This window comes from Colletotrichum godetiae, assembly GCF_030913485.1.
Source record: "Colletotrichum godetiae strain CBS 193.32 chromosome Unknown BDP55scaffold_12, whole genome shotgun sequence".
In the NCBI taxonomy this organism is placed as follows: Eukaryota; Fungi; Ascomycota; class Sordariomycetes; order Glomerellales; family Glomerellaceae; genus Colletotrichum; species Colletotrichum godetiae.
This window is the reverse complement of record NW_026851260.1, coordinates 803,265-818,204: the sequence shown is the minus strand read 5'-3', so window position 1 is coordinate 818,204 and position 14,940 is coordinate 803,265. Positions and strand designations below refer to the sequence as shown.

The 14,940-nt window shown below is 53.5% G+C and overlaps 5 protein-coding genes across 5 annotated transcripts; 1 reads left to right on the top strand and 4 right to left on the bottom strand.

Annotated features, from left to right (window-relative positions):
- Window positions 1-211: 211 nt before the first annotated feature.
- On the top strand, window positions 212-1,902 carry BDP55DRAFT_726721 (uncharacterized protein; the record flags this gene model as incomplete). The annotated part of the gene is made up of 2 exons (XM_060579185.1): window positions 212-265; window positions 319-1,902. 2 exons carry the CDS (start codon window positions 212-214, stop codon window positions 1,900-1,902), a joined length of 1,638 nt encoding a protein of 545 aa, XP_060432052.1.
- Window positions 1,903-3,320: 1,418 nt separating this feature from the next.
- On the bottom strand, window positions 3,321-4,877 carry BDP55DRAFT_629947 (uncharacterized protein; the record flags this gene model as incomplete). The annotated part of the gene is made up of 2 exons (XM_060572090.1): window positions 3,321-4,321; window positions 4,421-4,877. The coding sequence occupies 2 exons, from the start codon at window positions 4,875-4,877 to the stop codon at window positions 3,321-3,323; spliced, it is 1,458 nt and encodes a 485-aa protein (XP_060432051.1).
- Window positions 4,878-6,940: 2,063 nt separating this feature from the next.
- Window positions 6,941-8,202, bottom strand: BDP55DRAFT_67106 (uncharacterized protein). The gene has a single exon (XM_060575432.1). It carries the CDS (start codon window positions 7,799-7,801, stop codon window positions 7,151-7,153), a length of 651 nt encoding a protein of 216 aa, XP_060432050.1. The 5' UTR covers window positions 7,802-8,202; the 3' UTR covers window positions 6,941-7,150.
- Window position 8,203: 1 nt separating this feature from the next.
- On the bottom strand, window positions 8,204-12,710 carry BDP55DRAFT_67105 (uncharacterized protein). The gene is made up of 2 exons (XM_060575429.1): window positions 10,056-12,710; window positions 8,204-10,002 (listed from the first exon to the last, which is right to left on the bottom strand). Exons 1-2 carry the CDS (start codon window positions 12,555-12,557, stop codon window positions 8,623-8,625), a joined length of 3,882 nt encoding a protein of 1,293 aa, XP_060432049.1. The 5' UTR covers window positions 12,558-12,710; the 3' UTR covers window positions 8,204-8,622.
- A 998-nt stretch (window positions 12,711-13,708) lies between these two features.
- On the bottom strand, window positions 13,709-14,883 carry BDP55DRAFT_657743 (Fcf1-domain-containing protein). The gene is made up of 2 exons (XM_060574426.1): window positions 14,625-14,883; window positions 13,709-14,558 (listed from the first exon to the last, which is right to left on the bottom strand). Exons 1-2 carry the CDS (start codon window positions 14,800-14,802, stop codon window positions 13,828-13,830), a joined length of 909 nt encoding a protein of 302 aa, XP_060432048.1. The 5' UTR covers window positions 14,803-14,883; the 3' UTR covers window positions 13,709-13,827.
- Between the last annotated feature and the right edge of the window lie 57 nt (window positions 14,884-14,940).

The following is a 14,940-nucleotide window of genomic DNA, read 5'->3' as shown; positions in this document are numbered from 1 at the left end:
CAAGATCCGTAAGTTCCGAGATGGAGACCCGGCCTGGCGCAACTTCTGTAAGCCTTGCCACGAGAAGCATCTCACCAGTGGCGATGGAAAGACGGTGATGGCATATGGGAACTTTTGCTTTGGCTGTGGATTTGCCCGCTCGTCTCACTTCAATAAGGAAAATCCCATCAAGCCCAGCAAAAAACTGATCAAGAACTTTTGTGCTCATTGCATGAAACGTCTGTCCAAGAAGGCGGTCATTCCAACAGAGACTTTGCTCGGTATCGTAGGTGTTACCATTTGCTTCACTTGACAGCCCTAGACACTAATGATACCCAGTCCTCCGATGAAAGTCGCACGGAATCAGAACCGCTCGAGTTTGGCGAAGAGCAACATGATGGGCAGAGCCCAAAACACGCCGGTCATTTTCGCATGTCGTTCCAGCACGAGACGGGAAAGCCGAAGAACGATATTACCGACGACTCCAATGAGCGCTACGAAGCTGGAAACGAATCAGACGAGCTTTCTCCATCGGAATCTGTTCGAAAGCGACTGAGAAAGCGCCGTTCTGCTCGGGCAAGCAATGTGGTACCTCAGGAGGAAGTCCGTCCCAAGTCCCAACGCTCTACGACAAGCCATAATGAGGATCACACAAAGTCTGCCCTTAGGGCTAGCATCAGCCATCAAGCCCCTTCGGTCGAAGATGTTCCAGATAATGAAGCTAATCTACGATCCGAAGACGACGAACCTGCCAACTCTTGCAGCCCACGAGCCTCAACCCGGCCCACATCTGTCAAAGCCGCACCTGCCACCCCGATTCAAACGACAGCGCAGGTTACGACCAGCGATGATTGTCTTGACCCCGATCCGTCTCTAGACTCGGAAACCTGTTCACATTCAAAGCGAGCCAGATTCAGTGAACGGGTCGAGGTCCGCACTTCTCCGACTTTCTGGCAGCGAGAGCATCCCGAGGGTGACAAACCATATGCTCAATTCCAGTACGAACAATACCAGGATGATCTCCGCGATGGAAACAAGGCCGTTCCTCTCAAGGATCCACTGAGAGATCCTGATGGCAGGACTGCAGGACGGCTCTACGTGCCCCTATGCAGCATCGACGACCATAGCTTCAACTCTTGGGGCAACGAAGGCGCGGCAGGATGGGAAGATTTTGCTGCCAGATTCAGACCAAACTCCACCGAGGTCTCCAGTGACAACCAGCCATGTCCGTTCAGTCCCATCGCCCCATCGGGCTGGAATTCACAGCATGACTACTTTGATGGCCACCACAATCCCGAGAACCATCACGCCAAAGACTGGACATCCCGCCGTGATGCTCGTCGCACTGAGCGGAACCACGGCCCATCTGCTAAACAAGCCGGTTCCTTCTGGTATACACATGATCAGTACCCCAATATGGATTACGATGCAGACGGCGCAGGTAATCACTTTGATTCCTCAAGCGGCTATCCTGATGACTACGGTTCCTTCGGAGGATTTGGCTTTAATTCATATCGGTCAAACGACCGTGGACTATATAAGGAAGAGAACGGCTTCTTCAACAGCAATTGCAACTCTGCTTCTGCTCATCAGCAACATTACCAGGGCTTCCAATCATCTTCACCGAAAGAGAAGCGGCATGGCTTCAATTTTGGTACTTCTGACACCCATGAGAACCTGAACACTCGCTCTTCCTACAATTTCTCTGGTCATATGACGGAGCAAGACACAATAACCGGGCACGGTGCTTCGCGCGATGCTGGAATCCCGTTCGAGTCCTCAACTACGAGCAGCGACGCGCTTCAAGAGCCCAAGCTTCCTCCTATCGGTATTGTCATGGAGATTCCGGATGATATGTCCGACAGCGATGTCCACACTCTGCTCATCCCCGGCTGCGACGACTATATTCCTATGGCGTACTGAGCCCGACTTCTTTTGCAGCTACTTGTCGCCAAGAGCAGCTTCCACCTTATTTTTACTGATTCTTTCATCATGTCTGAACTCTCACGATCGAGGATCGTTTGCGAGCTCGTCGCCCAGCAACACAGCTAACGACGGCATCGCGACTACGCGACGACGGAACGATATTGTCGACCTAACATTCTGCCTGCAAACGGAATTGCAGAATCTTGCTGTGGAATACTCCAACTTTTGTTTCGCTTGTCTTTTTACGCATCTTTCTCTTGCCGGTTACTTCCCCTTACGCCATTATCCCTTTTCGACAAACGCCGCTAATTCCACCACCCTTTTCTTGCTTTTATCTCACTTTTCTTCGTTTGCCTTTCTTCCAGCTTTTCGCAACAAGGCGATTCGCTACGGAACATGAGAGAAAGGGCATTTGACCATTCATCGTCACTACGCAAGGCTCTATCGCCACTCAACAGGATCTCTTTCCGACACATTCGGACGCAACCGAGTGGCTTTTTACCACAGCAAAGCTTGCAGAGAATTGGTTTGGGAATACTGTTATTTGGAGAAGCATCAACTCCAATTGGATGGTGGTTTTTACCTTGTGCCTACACGACTTTGGGCAACGCTTCGTTGAGTTTGGGATTCAGCACTCAGTTGGATCATGCTCTTGACTCTTTCGGGAGGGTTGATAGCTTTCAAAAGTCGTCATATAGGATTGGCTTGCCCTGTTCCACCCATTAAAAGAAAAAAAACCACAGAAGAAGATTTTGAGATTATCAAGCTGTACTTAGTTAGTAACACGACCAACAATGCAAAGACAATTACATAGAAAGAGTGCTTTACTTTTTGCAACATTACGAAGTGATGAGATGGGTGTTGATGTTAGAGCATACTCTATCATCCAGAGTCCCCGAGGGAGGGCAAGAAGCTAGAGGCGAAGATGATGGCCTCGGGAATTGTTGACGTGACAGCATCAAGTTTGTGTCAATGATGCCACAAGATAACAATCTTTAGTCTCTTTCTTTTCTTTTTAGCGGCGATGAGAAGGTGTGCCTTTACCTTCAATCTTACCTCAAGACAGCAAGATGAAAAGACACTCTCTGACAAAATTGTGATAGGGACTTTGTCACAAGAACTACATCGCAACGACAACCACACCGAGTGCCTCTACTCGGCCCCCCACCCCTTCTTCTCTCTCTGAGCGTGGCAATAGTGGTTGACAAGTCATCTTGCAGTCATTCGCCAGAACGATCGAACCATGGAAGTAAAAAACAGGCCTAGCAATCTCACAAAGCCCAAAAGGCCCAAATTCGTATTATTCAACCGAAATAGTATGCAACAAGAAATGGCAACGCACATTTGGATATATATTGCCGAGTATAGAAAACAAAAAAGTATTGACGACACTGAGTTCCAACCCCCCAGTCACTCTACGGCTTCCTACGCGGTCCGGCTTGCTCAATGGCCGCATCCAACGCCATCTCCTCCTCCTCTAGCCTTCGGATCTCGTCCTCCGTCATGCCGTCCTCAATCAGATGCGAAACGTTGGAGTTGACGTTGGGCGTCGACGAGCGCGGACCGCCGGCGCCGCTGCGGGTCATGTCCTCGACCGACCGTGAGGCAATGGATGCGTGCTCCTCGCTGTATGGCGCAAAGGGAGGCTGGTGGTTTTCCGTGGCGCTGATGGCCGAGGCAGGTACTGCGGCAGCGGCGGCGGTCTCAAGGGCGTCGTTGTGATCGTCCTGATGCAGTTCCCGCGAGAGGTGATGCTGTTCTTGGGGTTGCGTCTGCTGCTGGAGGTGATGCTGGGAGTGCTGGTGCTGTCCGTCGTCCGTGTAGGGCGAGTGCGGTGACTCGGTCACCCGGGCGTGAGTCTCCTTGTCGGCGAGGTACTCGTGGGGGTTGTGGCCGGGGCCGTATGCGCCGTCCGAGACATGGTCAGCGCGGCGGCGACGACGGCGGAGGCAGAACCATATCAGGAACGCGATGAAGGCGAGCCCGAGAACACTGCCGATGACGATGCCGGCGATGGCACCAGGCGCAAGGCCTCCACTACTGCCACCGCTGCTGCCGCTGCTGCTGGGAGCGCCGCCGATGGCTGATTGTGACGCATTCGGGTCGAGAGAGGTCGCAGGGGTGGCTGTTGCCTGGGTGGTGGCAGACGTTGACGATGTTGATGTCGAGCTGGTTAGTTCTTCGTTTCCTGAAATCGCCTCGTTGTTGTTCCGTGACACGCTGAGTGTGCCGACTACATCCCAGTAGGGTCCGGTCCCAAAGGCTGCATTTGTGACGGTAAACAAACCAGTCTTCGTCGTGCCGGGTCCCTCTGGCGATGTCCACTGAAGCTCAATGTACATGGTAGCGTTTAGGTATTTTTCCGAAAACTTGGTATCGGCGAGAGGCAGGGTGAGACTACTGTCAGTGAAACCCACTATTTATGAGTTATTAGTGGCTGGCTGTGATGGAGTCGAGACCAAAGCCAGGGGGATTGGGATGTTTCTTCCCGAAATTGAATGCGGAGGTTACTCACTTGTGATAGGAATAGATTCTTGACGCTTCACCGGGGGTGTGACACCGGGGGCTGCCGCTGTTGATGTTGCTCCAGGCTTTGAAGATTCCACCCCGCGGTCGTCTTGGCTGGGCGCCTCCGAAATCATTGTAATTCCGTCCTTCCATTTTGCCATCCAAAGAGCCTTGCTGAGCTCAACTCCGCTGGCAAGCTCCCACTTGATGGCATGAGATGAACTTTCTGACACGATGAGGACGTATTGCTGGTGTGGAGTGAGGGTACTGTTATCGAATGTGATCCACTGATCTGGGCTTGGGGTTGACCTTGTCGAATCACCAAAGTTGGAAGTGAAGTCAATACCACCCGAAGCCTCGCCCTCGAAGGCGACGTTGCCGTTTTCGCCGCCATTGTTCATGACAATGCGCACCTTCTCGTGGGTGTCACCGCGGCTAAGCTGAACAGGCGCTGGATATGACATGTCGTGATGTCTCTCGATCGTCTCGATAATATCTATGCTGTGCGTGTGGCGTCTGTAACGGTAATTGTGTTGCTCGAGTCCGTCGGTGTCGGCTGTGCCTAATCGTATACTATCCTCGAGTCGATTTCTGCCCACTCTCTCTGCAGAGTCGACCAAAATGTCCAAAACTTCTCTCAGATTGTGATTCCTTAAGTACCCTTCTCGTCGAGGTAAATATCCCGTCGCCTCACAAAATGTCGAAATGAAATGAAGTGAAGTAAGAAGCGAACAGAATTCGAGAAACGAAGTAAGCAGGAATGGAGAAAGTGAGAGACCAGGCTGAGAGAGGTGGGAAAGCCAGCGAGAAGAAAGCCACCAAGGCGTGTGGGCGTGTAAGACGGGAGAAGAAACGAGACAAGTTGGTAGGACAGTGACAGACAGAGCCGACGCACAGCAAACCTTGGGGATGACCAGGATTAACGAGACGAGCACCTTTCTTTCGTTGGTCAGGTCCCGGCCGGTTTGCTGCTGCTGCTGACCGGGGGGGAAGGGTCAAGAAGAAGGGGCTTGGGCTTTTGCGCGCGCGCGTTACCGAGAGGAAAGCGTTGTTGGACGTCCGGCTTTGGTCTATTGTCAGGGTTCGCGAGTTTTCTCTCGCTTCTTCGCTTCGGTTCCTTCGCCTTTGCAGTCTAGGTAGTACATAGTCGTCTCCCGGTGCAGATGCAGGGATTCGGGGGATGGATCTGCACTACGCCAACTACAATAAGCCACGCGCCAAGACAGCGCCGCTCAAAGAAATGAGGGAGGAAGGATCCGCGGCTGGTCGAAGGTCATACTGACAATATGAATACCTGCCGTTCGTTGCCTGTCCGTTTTTTGATGGTTGGGCTGCTTGCTATGCTTGGATATTTGAAGTGAGGCGCTGTAGATTCCCTCGCGAGGCAGCTTTGTTGCTGGCTGAGGCTGAGGTTCGAGTGTTTGGTCTTAGCGAGTCTGTCTACATAGTGCAGGTAAGTAGCATAGACGAAGACGGCCATGAGGTGCAATGGTTCTTTCCTCGTCTTCCAACACAGACCTCGTTGGAAAGAATATACGGAGTGCTATGATACGGAGGAAGTCTTGACAGTATCTTGAAAGTGCCTTCCAACCAGGTGGGTATGTCCAACAAGCACCTCGAGTCCTCGACGCAGGGTTGGGAATCCCAAAGAACCGCCCAACGTCTCATTCATCTCTCACCTCCCTTCTCTCCCTTGGGAAGATCAGCCTACCTACCGTATCGGTATCGATTGGGAACCCCACTCACAATGAATTCCCAGGATCGGCACATTGGAGTAGTGAGCTGTTACACTGCAGCAACAACAAGTGCTGAGTGCAATCATCAGTCTGCTCCGCCACCAACCTGTCTCGATGGTGGTGACGCCATCCCCAGAACACAAGACGGAGAGGGACAGCACAGACTGCTGTTGGACAACTTGCAACGGTCACATTGGTGCATCGTTTTACTACCTTCTGTCTCTACTCAACATGGCGATTGAGATCTCCCAGATTCGAGGTAATCAGTGCAAGAGAAGAGGACGGGAGACGAAAAGACGGAGAGAATGAGAGAATGAGAGACAGAGAAAGAGGTCGTGCGTGGTAAGGCTGGAGAAAAGCGGGCCACGCTTCCAACGCTAAACCTTGGGGAGCCACCCAAAACCCAGCCCCAGCCCCACCGGTCAGCAAATAAGCACCATCCAATGGAACGCGGCACAGGCAACAGTACGGAGTACTTCGTAGCTGTTGGCTTTGTGCTGTTGCTATTAATTGAAACGAAAAACAAGAGGCGCCGCCGCCGCCGCCCCCCTGCAGACATGCAGACCAACAACGTCTCTCATCCCACCACCCAAAGACGGACAAGACGGACAACGACCCTTACCGTTTGATGGAAACCCGCCAACCTAACGGTCTAGCGCTACCGTACGCTGCGCTGCTAGTCTCGCTGCGGCTGATGTGAGCTTTGCCCAACGCGCATTAGGTCTTGGAAGCTCACCGGGGCGATGCACCACCTCCAATCCTCGACACCAAATCCTTCTCCCGCGGCCGGGGTCCCCAATTGGCAGTCTCTTATTTATTCTGCTCCATGGCCGTGGTCAGGCTCTCGTCACTCTCATACCGGCGGGTGGTGACAAGGGACTACGTATGCCGTTGGGCCTTTGCATTACAATAATGTCAGCTTCCTCTTCAAGCTCTCGTTCTCCTATCCGCACTCTGACGGTCTGACTTCGATCCCCCGCACGGTCTTTTGTTGTCAAGAATCAAGCCCCGAGGCTTAGTTGAGATGCCTGTTTGGTGGTCAAGATCCATCCCATTTCCAAACGAGAAATGTCATCCGGTTTCGAGTGTACGCTTCGTCTGTAACGAAAGTTCGTGAGCAGCACCTCAAAATGGAGAGATGACACCCCAAACTCTCCTCTCCATGCCATCCCATGTCCCAAAAGTCCAATTCCCCTCCAAGGCTTCCCGAATCCCCCCCCACCCGCTACGTCGCATTGTCCACACCCTCTTCTCTGCTGCCTGCCGAACAGCTCAACGAGCCCCCCATGCACCCCTGTCTGTCCCCGAAGCTCCCCCCGTGCGTGCGCGTATGCCAGCGGCGCATGTAAGCCAACATCCAACGACACCGAAACATGCCCACACACAAAAAAAATCCCAAGTTCCAACGGGCGCGTCGTGAGAAAATACCAAAAAAAGAAGAAGAAAAAAAAGAAACCGATAGCCCACTTCCCGAGCGAGCGTCTCGCCTGGTCAAGGCCTTTTTTTTTTTGCACATTGTTGGTTTCGTCGGCGCCATGTTTGCATATGAGTGCCCCTGTATTGGGAACGAGACAGGGCGCCTGAGTCGATGAGCTAATTACCACGGATACTGTGATTGAGAATACCATCAGGGGAAGAGTTGAGATGCGCATGGGTAGCTGTTGGTCGGTAGCCCAAAGTCTCTGTGATTTTGGTCACTTCTGTATTCCGTATCCGTCACTCTGGCGCCCGTTTTCCCCTGCAGCTTGCACAGCACCTGTCAACAGACCCCATGTGATACAGGTTGATACATGGATGACTATGAGAGGCCATCCAGAGAGACTGGACCAACAGTCCAACAAAGAGACGAGTTTTGTGATTCGCAGGACTTCCGGGTATAGGACGATTCATCTTCCAAGTCCCGAAGACGGAAGACGTTTCCACGATCCGCTTCCCTGCTTCAGTTCACAGCCAAGGCCAAACATCCAAGTATCACCTTTTTTATTTTATTTAATTTTCTTGTTCTTCTCAATCATCAACATCAATCACGTAAACACAAGAGGACTTGAGATTGAAAAGAGATTGTGATTTTCCTCTCTTTGCCTGTATTACTTTGCAACCGTCCTCGCAGACGGTGGAAATTATATACTCGAACGGTCTACGGGGGCTTTATAGTAGTCGTAAAATAAAACCCCTTCCAAAATCGCTACCCAAGAAAACCCAACAAGCACCATCTCCTGCCCCAGTCGTGTAACAAATACAGCGTGCTTTGTTGTCATGTGAGCTGTAACCACGGCTTTTTCAAAGGTGAACCCCCAAATCTGGGGAAAAGCAAACCTCTTGCTCAAGCAGGGAGGGAGGGGGAGAGGGAGAGTGATAGAGACCACTGCACCACTTTCGTACGAAGCAAGTTCCACTTCGCTTGCAAAAAATTAATCATACGCCACCAAAAGCCATGCCCCATGCTTTCCATTCATCTGGATTTCGGCCGACATTATGCAAAAGTCATCTCAATCTCCTTCTCTTTGCCAAAATCATCATCGTCATCAACGTCCGCCCAGGGGTTCGACGCCCCCATATTAGGCACCGTTTGCGCCGACTTCATCTCCGGCCGTGACGGCGGCGGTGGGGGAGGAGAAGAGACAGGGTCGTCTTTCGGCGGCGGGCGCGGCGCGGGCGGCGGATCGTGAAAGGAAGTGTCAAACGTCATCTCCACCTCCTCCTCGAGCGGGGACGGCGCCGCGTGGTACGGCGACACGGACCTCTGTGTGGGCGGGAACGTCTGACTTCCCTGGAAAGTCGGCGTCCTCTCGGGCGTGTACGAGTAGGACCCCGTCGTCTCGTACGAGGCCCGTCCCGGCACCGCGTACGCGCTCTTCGTCTCGCGCAGGCTGTCTCGCGGGTTGAGCGATCCGTTTGACGAGCTGAGGTCGAGCCTCATGGGGGGAAGTGTAGACTTGAGCTCCTTTACTTGGAACTCTTCGGGCTCCTCCTGTGTTGTTGCGGTCTTTGCGACTTCGGCTCGGATCGCCTCCACGTCAAACAGTACACCGTGGTTGTTACCCTCCGTATCTTCCGTCCTCGGGTTCGGCTTACTTCCATCCTTTGCCGAGTCTTCGTAAATCTCCCACTTTTCCTTGTCTGCCTTCTTCCCTCGTCCAAAGATGGAAAATCGACTCTTCTTCTTCTGCCCCTCCCTCTCGAGCTCCTTGCGAGCTTCCTCAATCTCGTTGATGAGCTCTCGCTGACGCTCTTGGTGATTATCGGGGTCGGCGTCTTCGATTTCGGTGAATTCGTCGCTCTCCACGAGCCATCCGCACTCTCGGAGGAGACGCGGCATAGCCTTACGGTACTCCATGTGACCCTTGACAAATTCTGTGACATCAAAGTTCTCGATCCATGGTAGATCCTCAATAGGGGCCAGACCAGCCACCTTGCGAGGGCCACCGCCAGTCAGACGGAATAGGTAGGCGAGGATCCAGTCATTGCTGCTGTATCCGTTGACAAACCTTCCTGGAACAACAGTGCGGGCTCTGAGGTATTCATCCTTCTTGATGATCAAGGGGGAGCCGAACAGGTAGACGTTCTGAACCAGGCCATAAGCCCCCTTTCTCGCCAGCTCCAATAAGCAGGAGAAGATGACTCTTGAACCAAGTGAATATCCAACAAGTGTGATTGGGCGCGTTCCCAGGTTTCTGTCGATTAAAGAGTCCGCCAGAATGAGACCTGCAGACCAGGCCCTGTCTTGCGATACACTCCAAGGGTTGTCAATCAGGTACGCCAGCTTCGTCAAGACGACGGGTAATGATAGGGCAGCCATCAAACTGGTCAAGATTGTGCTTGCCAGGACTTGTTGGAGACCTTGCGTCAGGGCCTGGGAAATATTAGTGGGAGTTGATATACGGATCTAAAGGGGCTGCGACAAACCTCTGTAGCGAGGATGTTGATGGTGTCACCCATACTCCTCAACATCTCCGGTTCCCAGTAGACGGAGTACAAGTCGCCCATGATAGGATCCACGGTACTGAATGGCAAACGGACGTCATCCACCTTACCCGTCATCCATCCGGCCACCGTAACGACGAGATGCACTCGCTTGTTATTGTGCAGCGGCCGGTACTCGAACGTCTTGACGGCTCCCGTCCTCCTGTTTGCCGCTCGGCCACCGATAACGCTACCGGATGCCGCGGCACTGGAAGTAATGATGGCAGCTCCGCCGACTCCTCCGAGAAAGGTAGAAGTGCCCGTGACTCCAATGGTTGTGAAGCCAGCAGCCAATCCAGCACCAATGACGGGAGCGAGGAGACCCGCCGAGAGGCCAATGACCAGACCACCACCCACGGTAGCCAACCCCATCATCATGTAGCGCTTCTTGAGAGCTTGTTTTCTTCGGTGCTCCATATGCTCATCCTCGTTCCAATTCTCCTGCTCTGCGGCCTGCTGCATCTCCAGCGCGTCCGTCACCTTCTTCTCAAACTTTCTGACATCCAACCAGTCGATTTGAAGACTCTTACCGACCCGTTCCAAGAGAATTCTTGATCTGCAATCATACACCGAATCGGCAATCAAAAGAAGGAACAAGTCGCAGAGCACCGTCCAACGCAGGTCAATGTCGATTTTGTCAGAAGTGACCATTTGAGCCGGGGTCTTGACGGGGGGCAGCTCCTCTCCTTCGTGCGCTTCGTATGGCGGTGGCGCCTCGGCTGCTTTCTCATTTTGGGACAGTGCGGGTGAAGGGGGGCCCATACTCCTCGGCGAGGTTACGGAAAGCGAGCTACGGGATTCTCTCGGCGATGTGACGGAGAGACAGCTGCGCGTTTCGTCTTCGTCGTCGGCCATGGGGTTCTTGACACGGGCGTTGGCCATCAATATCGGAGTCAAGTCCGACGGCACCACGCCGTGGTCGCTGAGTTGTTCAACCATGATTTGCTCGGCAGAGCTGATGTCCATGTGAGTGTAGAGACGGACCATCATCTTCTGACCCCACATCTTGGTTGCTTCGGCCGACATTGTGACGTCCTTCTTTGCGCTCCTTGTGTGTTCGACGCTCTCGGCCTCCTTGACCATATTGTGAACCTCTAGTCTCGTCAACCCCACGTAGGCAATCCTCTGCCCTTCCGTCAGCAGGTCCTTAGTCGCCTGCATCTGAGAGACGGCATCACGGGCCTCGCTATCGTCTTCGCCGATACTCGTGCCATTCACTTCTTTGAAGAGGTATTGGGTATTGTCGTCCATGCTCGTTGCTGATTCGGCGTCATCGTCCATAATTACGCGGGTATATCCCTTTCCTGCACCGCCGAGGCCACCGTAGCCGTAGGTTTCGTCAACTTCATCCTCCTTGAACTCCTTTGCGACAAGTCTGTTGTCATCGTCATAAATATCGTACGGGGCGAATGCGGGCATCGTTTGCCAGTCGCCGTCATCATTGTCATCGTCCTCCTTTTTGTCTGACGTCAGTTGTTGATGAGAGAACTCCGAGACGCCAACGTTGCTAGCATTGCTCTGGTCCCTCTTGTGCTGCGCTTTAGGAGAAGGAGGCTCTGCCACCTTGGGCCCGGGTTCGTCTGCCTTGTCGACGAGCTTTGCAGGTGATCCTGGCTGCTGCGGCTCGGGATCGCTGGGCTTGGCTTCTGCTGTTGTCCTTTGTGACTCCTTTGATTCGATGCGACCGGTTTCGCCGTTTGTTGTAACGCCCTTGTCTTTGCTCTCGTTCTTGGTGGTTGTTGGAGCTTCTATTGTTGATGGTTTCTCCATACTGGTCTTGGCGACGACCACCTCTTTGGCCTGGACCTTGGGCTCTTGCTCGACTTTTTCGACTGCTGTAACATCCTGGTCGTTGGCCTTTTCTTCATCCGTCCCAGTTATCACAATCTTGTCCTTGGCCTCGTCTTTGTCCATATTTGAAGTTACAGGGGTTGATGGTGTATTCGAGGTCGTCCCGGAGACAACGGCTGTGGCCGGCTGCTCGGATTGAGCGTCCTTGAATTCGTCATCGTCACTTTCCGACTCGCCGTCTTTGCCGTTCACTTCCTTCTTCACCGTTGAAGGAGCTGTCTCGTTGCTTCCGTCTGCAATCTGCCCATCGTGGACTGGCTTCGGTTGGGATTCGTTCGGTTGAGATTGAGCGTCGGTCGTCTGATCGGTCTCCTCGGGCGGCGGTGACACGTATCGTCTGATGGGTAGGCCGAAGTCGTCCACCTCGGGCATGTCGCTCGTCATGGCCGCAGCAGAAGTTTGCTTTTGCGTAAGCGTAGGTGCAGTTGCAGTCGCGGTTGCAGTTGCGGTTGCATCTGGTGCACGAGTGCCATTCGGTAGCTGGTCAGCTGCCTCCGAATCGGCAGCGGGAGCGGCGGCGGCGGTGGCTGTTGTCGATGAGGGGTTGTTGGTGGTGGTGGTTGTGGTGGTGGCAGACTCGTCTGAGCCCGCCATGATGAGATGCTCGTGTGTTGCCTCTTACACAAGCATGCGAGCTGTCTCAATGTGCCAGAAAAGATTCAGGTAGAAAGTCAAGGCAAGGGGTGGCAGCCTTTTTTTTTTTTTCTCGTTTCGGGTATTGGGAAACGAATGGGTCGCGGGCTTACGCCAGTTGGAGAAGGTATCCGTAGGACGACGCGCAATACGTTAAGGCAGTGGAACGAAAGCGTACTAAAAGACTCCGTAAAGTGGCTGAGATTAGAATTACTGTGGGATATGTTTTCCAGACGTGCCGAACGCGCAGTTTCCGTAAAGTGCTCAGATGTGTGCTAACTTTGAGTATTCCAGCCACGCTTACATCCAACTGGAAGCCAAATTGATGGATCAGGGGAGGAAAAGACTTGAAGGGGCGTCCACGTGTTTTCTTGTGTCTGAGTCTGACGGGGGGTATTCTTTCACGAAGGGGGCCCGCGGGCTTGAAAGGGATGATGGAGAAAGTCGTTGGCGAATTTGATGGTTGACTTACGGAGTAGTTTGGTTAATGATCAGGGGATAGTCAGCCAAACATCAAATGCCCCCCCCTCCGGCCCCCCCCCCAATGACGATCCGCTAGAGTGCCGCGAGAGCCATTTCATGTGGGGACCTGGCCCGAATCAGCCATGCGAATTGGAGAATGTCAGTGCCCGTAAGCTGGAGGTGGTCACTGAAGGACTGTGCTCGCTGGCTGTCAGCCACCTCCAGCTAAGATCGAGAGCACATTGGCACACCGCCCAACACACCACGACAGTGACCGTTTCAGCGGTCGAGAGCTCTGACCTTCGACCAGCCCTGCCGCCCCTCCAAAAGGGATCACACTGGACTCGTTGGAGAAAACTGACGACATTGGGAGGCCTGTGAATCATGGGAGCCCCGGTTGCGATTTGAATCGCCATTAACCTGTCATGAATACCTTCTGCGCAAGTTGTCGACTTGTTGTCGCATCACCTCAGGTGGGCTATTCCCCGGGAGGAAACAGCACGGAACCCCTATTCCGCAGAAACCAAGAACTTCAAGTGTGATTCTCATCATCCCACAGTAAATCAAGGGGCCAATCTTGAGGTACCGGCAATTCCAGGACCATAAGTTCATGAGACGATTCAGAAACACATTTCCACGACGATCCTCCCCGTATCTCGCTATGGCAAGAATTTCCCATTAATTGGTATCTCAGAGCTTTTGTTGTACCTTACATTCCAATCATTTTAGTCCCCACCCAAACGCCCTTTTGGTATGCAATATCGAATCCCTACGAGCTTTCCGCCGCTTGCTCAGTCGACGCCTCGCCCTGTGCCTGGTTTGCCGGCCCGCTCGTCGAGTCCGCATCACCAGCGGCCTGGCCCTTGCCTCGTCTTCTGCGCTTCTTCTTCGCCGGGCCTTCACCCTCTCCCTCATCTCCATCGGCCGCCGCACCCCGCGCTTCCTTTGGTGCCGCGTTGCTGTTCGTGGCCTTCTTCGCCTTCTTGACCGCCAACGGGTTCGGTCCCTTGCGTCCCCTCTTCTTATCCTTCTTCTGCTGCTGCTCCTGACCTCCGGCTTTCCCAGCAGCCCCGCCCTCTTTCCCATTCTCCTCCTCGTCGTCCTCGTCCTCGCGCTTCCTCTTCCTCTCGGGCCTGACGAGGCCGTCGCGGAACTTGCTCTTCTCCTCCTTGGTCCTGATCGCCACGCTCTCCGTCGCCATGGGCTCGAGGATCATGACCGATCGCTTAATGTAGATTTGCGGGACGCCGGGGATCTCGCGGAGCATGCGCCGCACGTCGCCCGACTGGCTCGCGACGCAGTAGCGGTGCTTGTTGACGAGGTTGCTCTTGGGGTCGACGACGGCCTTCATGCACTCCATCGTGCTCAGGGGCTCCGGGTAGTCCTCCGGCAAGTGACCGCAGCGTCTTCGCTCGAGCGTCTTTGCAAAGTCGATGATTTTGTTCATGTCGGGCTCGTTCTTGCGCAGGTACAGCTTGCGGATCTCGCATTGTGTAATCACTGCGTGTCAAATCGTCAGCTTCGAGGCACTCCTCCTGATGCTTAATCATGGCATGTAATACTCACTTGGCTTGACCTTGCCGTGCAGTGTGCGCTCCAGTCCGGCGAGCAGGTCGTATCTGAAGTTGTGGCAGTCGACAACCATTTCAGCGTCGACTAGGCATTGGTACGGTTCGCGGAATCCCCATGTCAATTGGTACTGGTTCATCAGCTTGCGATACTGTTTGCTACGTTTTCCGCGCATCGTGGATTTTTGAGTGGCGAGGGGATACCCTTGCCGTCGAACGAGAGGTTGTTGATCTGGTTGACGCAGAAAGATTGGTGGTGGAGGCAGATGTCTGTGTTGAAAGTCGCGAAATTTCTTGCTGGAAAAATTGCGATA

Coding starts and splice junctions, on each gene's coding strand:
- BDP55DRAFT_67105 (XM_060575429.1), bottom strand. CDS start 12,557: ATGGCGGGCTCAGACGAGTCTGCCACCACCACAACCACCACCACCAAC. Junction 10,003..10,055: donor TCAACATCCTCGCTACAGAG/GTTTGTCGCAGC, acceptor AATATTTCCCAG/GCCCTGACGCAAGGTCTCCA.
- BDP55DRAFT_67106 (XM_060575432.1), bottom strand. CDS start 7,801: ATGCGCATCTCAACTCTTCCCCTGATGGTATTCTCAATCACAGTATCC.
- BDP55DRAFT_657743 (XM_060574426.1), bottom strand. CDS start 14,802: ATGCGCGGAAAACGTAGCAAACAGTATCGCAAGCTGATGAACCAGTAC. Junction 14,559..14,624: donor GCACGGCAAGGTCAAGCCAA/GTGAGTATTACA, acceptor TTTGACACGCAG/TGATTACACAATGCGAGATC.